The sequence below is a fragment of the Vulpes vulpes genome, chromosome 9 (assembly GCF_048418805.1).
Source record: "Vulpes vulpes isolate BD-2025 chromosome 9, VulVul3, whole genome shotgun sequence".
Classification (NCBI taxonomy): Eukaryota; Metazoa; Chordata; class Mammalia; order Carnivora; family Canidae; genus Vulpes; species Vulpes vulpes.
This window is the reverse complement of record NC_132788.1, coordinates 98,036,137-98,045,074: the sequence shown is the minus strand read 5'-3', so window position 1 is coordinate 98,045,074 and position 8,938 is coordinate 98,036,137. Positions and strand designations below refer to the sequence as shown.

Sequence of the window (8,938 nt, the reverse complement as noted above, 5' to 3'; positions counted from 1 at the left end):
GGCACAGTGGGGACGGGGACCCCGTGACCCCGCACAGAGCAGCCTTCACGGGCAGCAGGGCCCAGGCCAGGCCAGGGGGCGGGGTGGGCTGCAGAGCTGATGTGGAGGGGCAGAGACAGAGAGAGACAGAGACAGATTGAGAGAAACATAAAGAAAGATGGAAGAGATTGGTTGGAGATAGGGCCAAATCCCTGGCCTCCTCATGATGATCGTGAGGCTCCCTACCCCAGGGGATACCATCTATGTGCCCCATTTCACAGAAGGAGAAATTGAGCCCCGAGGTGCCCAGACCACTGGAGTCCCCTGTTGCACATGAAGAGACGGATTCAGACAAAACCCCCAACCTCACCCCAGTGAGCCCGAGCTTTGCTTGGGAGTAAGCCTCATGCCCCAGGGCTGCCCCTCCAGGCCTCAGCTACCCCATCTGCAAAACGGCTGGGCTGTCGTGAGGATAAAGGAGGGCTGGCTCCTGCCAGATAATGCCCCTCAGACAGCCGATATAATTAATCATTGTTTGGGGGACCCCCAGTGGCCTCTACTCTTGTCGCAGCTCTTTCCCAGCCCCCAAAGTCAGAGCAGCCACTGGGAAGACTTTGAGCGGGGAAGGGAAGTGGAGGTGGGGGCCCAGCTGGACACAGATGCCCCCCAGCTCCTTGGTGTCACGGCTGGGTGCAGGGAGGGGCAGAGGCTGGGAGTGTCCCAAGGGAGAGTTGGGAGGGATGCCCAGAGAAGGGGGCTCTGGCACTACGTGTATAGATTGAAAGAGCATTCCTGGCAGAGGGCACAGCAAAGGCTTAAAAGTTCAGGGACATGCTTTGGGGAGCATCAAGATGAACATGGCAGGTCTGAGACTCCACAGGAGAGATGAAGGCGGTGAGGCAGATGGGGACTTCAAGGGCCAGGCTAAAGGGCTGGGCTTTCTCCCAAGTGCACTGGGGAACCGTAGCAGGTGTGTGAGCAAGACTCCAGCCCAACGTGGGGTGATGTTTCTATCCTGATCAAAGTCACGGTCCAAAGCTCGCCCCAAGGTTCACTCCATTTCACCTTCCCCTTCACTACGCTTCACCTTCCCTGTGCCAAATCTGCACACCCACCTGCCTCAGCCTGCCTGCCTCCTACTCCAGGAAGCCCTTAGGGTGCCCTTATGGGCTCCTCCCCGCTGCTGCCCCAGAAACACAGCAGGGATACGCCCCTAGGGCAGCCCTACTTTCAGATGCCTCACTAGCTGCAGGGAAGGAGGGGCAGGAAGGACTGGTTAAAAGGGGCCCCCGGAAATGGAAATGGAAATCGTGACAGGAGTGACCACAGAATTTCCCCCACCCTCCTTGGCTTCCGTTTTCTCCCATCGTGAGTGACCTGCAGTGGGAGGAGTGGCCACTGAGACCCTAATTCCCCCGGAAGGGCATCTAAGGAGACTGTTGAAAGTTAAGTAGGAGTTAGTTTGCAGGCAGAAAATCTGTTTGTTTATCAAACACATTTGTATGCATCATTCGCCAATAAGAATATTTTTCATTCATTCAACCAAGGACTTTCTGATGCCTCCAGAAGATCATCTGAGGATGTTTTAAAGAATACACAGGACGGGAGCCTGGGTGGCTCAGTTGGTTGAGCATCTGACTATTTTGTCTAGGTGGTGATCTTGGGGTGATGGGATCGAGCCCTGCGAGGGGTTCTGTGGTCACCAGCACAGAGTCTTCTTGTCTGTTCCGCTCACTGCTCACTCTCTCTCTCTCAAATAAATAAATAAATAAATAAATAAATAAATAATACATAAAATATTTAAAAAATAATAATAATACACAGTAGGTGGGGGTGCCTGGGTGGCTCACTTGGCAGTGGTTAAGTGTCCATCCAACTCAGGCCTTGATCTCAGGGTGGTGAGTTGAAGTTCTGCGTTAAAAAAAATACACAGAAGTTTATCAAGAAAAAAACTCTCACTCCCAGATGCCCTTTAGAGACATTTGAGGAGGGTTTTGATGGATGTGTAGAAGTTCACAGGGAAAAATTTATTCAGTCAATAAGTGTTCTCTGATGCTTCTCAAGAAAATTTGAAGTGAGTCATGAAGGATGCATAGGTGTTCGCTAAGGGGAAATTTCACTCATTGACTCATTCATTCATACAGTCAGTCAGTCAGTAAATATCCCCTGTTGCCCATTGAAGGTGTCATCTTGGAAGTTCTATGTAGGATTTCTCCAGATGGAGCAAAAGCATTTGATACCTCTCTGGTGGCTCTCCCTCCAGCAGCTCCCCATCTGCCTGGTCCAACCACCTCTGTCTGGTACAGGGAACCTATATTTCCCCAGGATTCTAGCCAAAGTCTCCAAGGAAGACTGATTGGCTGAGCTTGAGTTACCTGTCCTCCATGAGCCAATCACAGTGGCTGAGGTGGATGAAAGTCTCTAGGTCACATGTCCATCTCAGCTTGGACTCAAAGAGAATTTTTAGGCAGAACAAACCACAAATAGAGCCATTGGGCCCTACAAGGCGTGAGCTTCCCGTCACTTGGGGTAGGCAAGCTACAGCTTGAAGTCCATTTAGTGAAGGGTTGCCAGATAGAACACACCCAATTAAATTAGAATTAGCATGTCTATTTACTAAGGATTGCATGGGACATTGTACTGAAAAAGTATTCATTGTTTATCTGAAACTAAATTTAACTGGGTGGATGTGCTAATTTTCTAGGGCAGCCGTTAACAAAGAGGCTGAGCGGCTTCAATAAGTGATTTATTTCCTGGGGCGCCTGAGGGGCGGTTAAGCCTCTGCCTTTAGCTCAGGTCATGATCTCAGGGTCCTGGGATCGAGCCTCACATCGGGCTTCCTGGTGAGCAGGGAGCCTGCTTCTCCCTCTCCCTCTGCCTGCTGCTCCCTGCTGCTTGTGCTCTCTCATTTTCTCTCTGTCAAATAAATAAAATCAAAAAAAGAAGGAAAGAAAGAAAAGAAAGAAAGAAAGAAAGAAAGAAAGAAAGAAAGAAAGAAAGAAAGAAAGAAAGAAAGAAAGAAATTTACTTTTTTACAGTTCTGGATGCTAGAAGTCCAAGAACAAGATTTTGGCAGGTTTGGTTTCTTCTGGGGTCTTTCACCTTGGCTTGCAGATGGCATCTTCCCAAATGTCCACATGACCTTCCCTCTGTGTACGTCTGTGTCCTTTTATTTATTTTTTTTAAATATTTTATTTATTTATTTATTTATTTTAAATATTTATTTATTTATTTTTTATTTATTCATGAGAGATAGAGAGAGGGAGGGAGAGATACAGGCAGAGGGAGAAGCAGGCTCCATGCAGGGAGCCCGACATGGGACTCGATCCCAGGTCTTCAGTATCACACCCTGGGCTGAAGGAAGGTGCTAAATCACTGAGCCACCCAGGCTGCCCTCTGTGTCCTTATAAAGACATCAGTCATATTGGATTAGGATCCACTCAAAATCCACTCAAAACCTCATTTTACCTTGATTACCTCTTCAGAGGCCCTATCTCTAGGGCACCTGGGTGACTCAAGCAGTTAAGCATTGCCTTTGGCTCAAGTGATGATCCCAGGGTCGTGGGATGGAGCCCTGCATCAGGCTCCCTGCTAAGTGAGAAGTCTGCTTCTCCCTCTCCCTCTGCCCTTCCTCCTGCTCTTGTTCTCTCTCTCTCTCTCTCTCTCAAATTAATAAATAAAATGTTTTTTAAAAAACCATAAAGGCCCTATCTCCAAATACAGTCACATTCCGAAGTAATGGTGCTGAGTATTTCAACACACGAGTTTTGGAAGAACACTACTCAGCCCGTAACAGTGGCTGCTTTGGACTGTTCATTAACAGTCTGGCAGTTTTTGAAAAAGCTGAATATAGAGTTACCATACAACCCAGGAATTCTACTCCTAGGTGTAAACCCAAGAGAATCGAAAGCATATTTCCGCATAATAACTGGTGCATGAATGTTCATAGCAGCACTATTCACAAGAGCCAAAAAGTGGAAAAACTCAAATATCTATTAACAGATGAGTGGATAAATAAAATGTGGTCCATCCACACAATGGAATATTATTCATCCATAAAAAAGGAATGAAGCACTGATTCAAACTCTGACATGGAAGAACCTAGAAAACATTGTACCGAGTGCAAGAAGCCAGACACGAAAGGCCGTGTGTTGTATAATTCCATGTACGTGAAATGTCTAGAACTGGCAAATCCATAGACACAAAGCTGACTGATTGTTGCCAGGAGCTGGAGGTGGGGGGGACCGTGAGTGACTGCTCGTGAGTAAAGGTTTTCTTTGAGGGTTGATGAAATGTTTGGGATTAGATAGTGGTGGTGATTACACAACTCTGAGAATATGCTAGAAACCACTGAGTGGTACTCTTTAAAAAGATACATTTTAAATAAATAAATAAATAATAAATATAAAAAGATATACTTTATGGTGTGTGAATTACATGTCAATTTTATTTTATTTTTTAAAAGATTTTATTTATTTATTTGACAGAGAGAGAGATTGGGAAAGCATGAGCAGGAGGAGTGGGAGGCAGAGAAGCAGGCTCCCCACTGAGCAGGGAGCCTGAAGTGGAGCTGGATCCCAGGACCTTGGGATCATAACCTGAGCCAAAGGCAGTTGCTTAACCGACTGAGCCCCCCAGGAGCCCTATATGTCAATTTTAAAATGTGGATGAGAAAAACAAGTGTTGTCAGGGCGTCCTTTATTTTTATGTACTCAATCTGGCCACTGTGATTTGGTAGGAGCCTAGAGAACCTCAAAGGTTATTGGGTCCCCCCTGGGGTCTCCTCTCACCTGAGAAGAGACAGTAATATCTAGGTCTAGCAGTGGGGCAATCAAGGGAAACTGCAGCTGCAGAGACAGTGGCGGTCCCAAGGAAAGAGAGAACATGGATGCTGTCTTGGGATTTGGGGCTTTTATCTGCAAAGTGAGGCTGATCAATTATCACCAGATACCTGTGAAAGGCGGTCCTCACCAAGCACTTAGCCAGGTGCCCAGTTGGCTTGGCAAAAGCAGCCATCCTCAAAACAGAAACTGGCAACAGCGGCTGCCCATTCTTTCTATTTTTAATTTTATTTAAAGAGTTTTATTTATTTATGAGAGACACACACAGAGAGGGGCAGATACACAGGCAGAGCGAGAAGCAGGCTCCATGCATCAGGAGCCCGACGTGGGACTTGATCCCAGGTCTCCAGGATCAAACCAGGGCCAAAGGCAGTGCTAAACCGCTGGGCTACCCGGGCTTCCCTGCCCATTCTTATAAAGAAAGTTTTATTGGGACCAGGGCTAGGATTAGGGTGAAACAAGTGAGGCAGGGTCAGGCAGGGGCGGAGTCTGATCCTATCTTTACTTGAAATTTTGATGTTTAGTTCATCACACATTTTTTGCATTTGTTTAGAATCTTTTTTTAAAAGATTTTATTTATTTATTTGAGGGAGCGCGAGAGTGAGTGCACAAGTAGGCAGAGAGGCAGGCAGAGGGAGAGGGAGGAGCAGGCTCCCCACTGAGCAGGGAGGTCAAGGTGGAGCTCCATCCCAAGACCCTGGGATCAGGACCTGAGCTGAAGGCAGACGCTTAACCAACGGAACCACCCAGGCGCACCACCTTAATTTAGATTCTTTAAGTTATGGTATTAAAATCTTGTGTATCTTAATTACCGGTATTAGTGGGTCCTCTTAAATGTTGCAGGGAACGGAGTGCCTCATTCACTTCACCCTAGAACCAGCCTTGTTGTGTGCCCTGGGCACATTAATGAACTTCTATGGGCCTCAGTTTCTTCATCTGCAAAATGGGGACGATGACGTTCCCTTACTTCTGGGTGGATTCATTGAAAACAACAAAAAAAATGTTTTCATCTTGGCTGTGGGGGGCGGGTAGGGTGGGGCTGGGCAGGGCTGTCCGGCCATCCAACGACGGAGGCGGGGCCCTTCGAGGAGGGCTCCGCGGGGGGCGGGGCTAGGCCACGTCAGCTGACCGGATTGACCAATGGCGCGGGGTGGCGGGGCTTGGCAGGTTGGGGCGGGGCCGGGGGCGGGCCGGGCGGTGCGGACTAGCGGGCCATGGACGAGCCGAGCCTCCTGCGGCGCCGAGGGCTCCAGGTGAGGCCCCTGCGTGGGCGGGCGGAGGGCACAGCGCAGTGGACCTGGCCTGGGTGCCGGGGGCGGGGCTTCGCTGTCTGGAGAAACTGAGGCGGAAGGCGGGTCGCGCGCTCCGATCGCTCCCTCTGCCCACCCGCTTCTCAAAGTGCTTCTTGCCGGGTGGGAAGGGGACATGCCCTGTTTGACAGATGGGGAAACTGAGGCACCAGGCGCTACGGTGGGAGAAAGGGAGTGAGGGCTGCCCCCCTTCCCACCAGCTGTTCTAATAATAATACAAGCAACAGCAGCCTTTGCGCGCTCACCATATGTTCATCCCTGTATTAATCTCTTTACTAGTGATGCATTACTATTAATTAATGTGTATTATTGCCAGTCTCGTGCCTTTGCTGCGCCACCGCGCCCCAGCCTCAGATCACCCCTAAGGGGAGCCGGGGAGGTCGGGGCTGTCCAGGCGCCCGTTTGTCAAACGAGGAAACTGAGGCTGGGGTCTGGAAGAGTCACAAACTCGAGGTGGGCCGACAGGGATTCAATCCAGCGGCCTTAAATAGCTCTCTATTGCACAGAACACTGCCAACTGCCTGCGGGGGTGGAGGGGGAGGGCGGGAGCCACTTTTGCTTCTCTGGACCTCAGTTTCCCCATTTGCCATAAAGGCTTTCCTTCTCTGCCCTTTGGCCTGGGATTGTGTTTGGGAGGCTGCGTTACCAGGAGGTAAGAACATAGGTGTCAGAGTTTGAACCCACTCGGGGGCCATGTGACTCCGGTGGGCCACTTCTTTGACCTTTCTGGGCCTCTGTGCAAAGGGAATTAAGGTGATCCGAACCAAACCCTCTGGGGCTTAGACCACACCCTTAAGAAGCTGCCAGGTTGCCGATCTGGGAACCCGAGATTCATCGTTTACACAACGAACATTTATTGAGTGCCTGCTGTGTGCCCGGCAGCGGAGAGGTAGCGGGGTGTTCACCTCTGAAACCGCTCCCCCAGATCTCCCAGCGTGTTGGGAGCATCAGTGACCCCAGGGAGCGGTCAGCTGCAGTGTGGGACGCTCAGGCATACTTGGAAAAGGCGCCTGAACCAAGCGTTGCTGGGTGGCCTTGGAGCAGAGGAAGCAGCCGCGGGTGGCAGCGCAGGTGGCGGTGGGTGTATGGGGAAATAGAAGAGTCCGAAGGAGGCTAAAACCTGGACTGGGCGGCGGGAGGGGGTTGGTCAGGGAGAGCAGGGGCAGAGCTGCGAGGCAGAAACACTCCCACCCCCTCCAGGTGTGGTGGGGGAGGGGATCCGAGAGGGGGAAGTCCGAGGCCAGAGGCAGGAGTGAGGGGCCTGGGTGTAGAGGAGGGGGCGGTGAGCAGTGGGGTGTTGTGGGGGGACAGGCCCCGCCTGGAGCCCCAGTTAGATTCAAGCCCCGCCCGCGGCCTCTTAAAATAGAGAAACTGCCATCGGGTAGGCGAATGGGGGCGCTGCTGACGTCAGGAAGTGGGGGCCTGTTCCGTAGGGAGGAGGTATCCCTACCCTGATGACGAGTCCCATGCTACAAAAGGGGAAACTGAGGCTCAGAGAAACGTAGCCACTGTTCAGGTGTCACAGCATGTAGGTGAGGTAGGCAGCATTTGAACCTAGGCAGGTCTGGCTCCCCCTCCAGACCAGCCCTGCACTAGCAGGTCTTCCTCCACGGAGACAGAGGGACAAGGGACTGCCCAGATGGGTGAGGGATTTCTGGGTGGAGGGCACAGCCTGTGCCAAGGCTCAGAAGCATGTAACTCTATGTGTTGTATGGGGCAACTAGAAGCTAGAAGCTATTTCTCAGCACTAGAACTGGGGGTGAGAAGGGACTGTCTGCTTCAAGGGATTCCAGCACCAAAATTTTTTTTTTAATTTTTTTTTTTAATTTTTATTTATTTAGGATAGTCACAGAGAGAGAGAGAGAGAGAGGCAGAGATACAGGCAGAGGGAGAAGCAGGCTCCATGCACCGGGAGCCTGACGTGGGATTCGATCCCGGGTCTCCAGGATTGCGCCCTGGACCAAAGGCAGGCGCCAAACCGCTGAGCCACCCAGGGATCCCCAGCACCAAAATTTTAAAGAGGTTAGACTTTCCCCCTAGGGTGATGGGGAGCTATGGAAAGTCCTGGAGCTAGAGAAGACACACCAGACCTGAGGGCTTTGAAAGACTCCTCTGGAGCCCGTGTGGGGCAAAGAGGGAGCCAGAAGCCAGGGAGGGAGGGGCCTGGAGTGAACTACCAAGTAGGAGACAATGAAAATATATTTTTTAAATATTTTATTTATTTATTCATGAGAGACAGAGAGAGAGAGAGAATGGCAGAGACATAGGTAGAGGGAGAAGCAGGCTCCCGGAGGGAGTCTGATGCAGGACTCTACAGGATCCCCAGATCATGACCTGAGCCAAAGGCAGACCCTCGACTACTGAGGCACCAAGGTGTCCCTAAGGTATAGTTTATTTATTTGAGAGAGAGAGCATATGCCAGGAGGTGGAGCAGAGGGAGAGGAACAAGCAGACTCGGAACCGGAGAGCAGAGCCCACCCACGGGACTCCATCCCAGGACCCTGAGATTGTGACCTGAGCTGAAATCAAGAGTCAGTCAACCGACCAAGCCACTCAGGTGCCCCAGACAATGAAAATAATTTTCTTTTTTTTTTAATCTTTTTTTTTTAATTTTTTAAATTTATTTATGATAGTCACACAGAGAGAGAGAGAGAGAGAGAGGCAGAGGGAGAAGCAGGCTCCATGCACCGGGAGCCCGACGTGGGATTCGATCCCGGGTCTCCAGGATCGCGCCCTGGGCCAAAGGCAGGCGCTAAACCGCTGCGCCACCCAGGGATCCCTGAAAATAATTTTCAAAAAATATTTTGT

At 50.6% G+C, this 8,938-nt stretch overlaps 1 protein-coding gene across 21 annotated transcripts in view; it reads left to right on the top strand.

The window, feature by feature from the left end:
* Positions 1-5,980: 5,980 nt before the first annotated feature.
* Positions 5,981-8,938, top strand: part of MAST3 (microtubule associated serine/threonine kinase 3) — a 39,383-nt gene continuing 36,425 nt past the window's right edge. For 8 of the 21 annotated variants that reach the window (XM_072721226.1, XM_072721224.1, XM_072721225.1 and 5 more), the window contains exon 1: positions 5,996-6,073. In XM_072721226.1, the coding sequence (XP_072577327.1) occupies positions 6,035-6,073 (39 nt within the window). In that variant the 5' untranslated portion in view covers positions 5,996-6,034. Of the gene's footprint in view, positions 6,074-8,938 lie in introns of all 21 variants that reach the window. The other 13 variants (XM_072721233.1, XM_072721234.1, XM_072721231.1 and 10 more) reach the window with 5 other exon arrangements.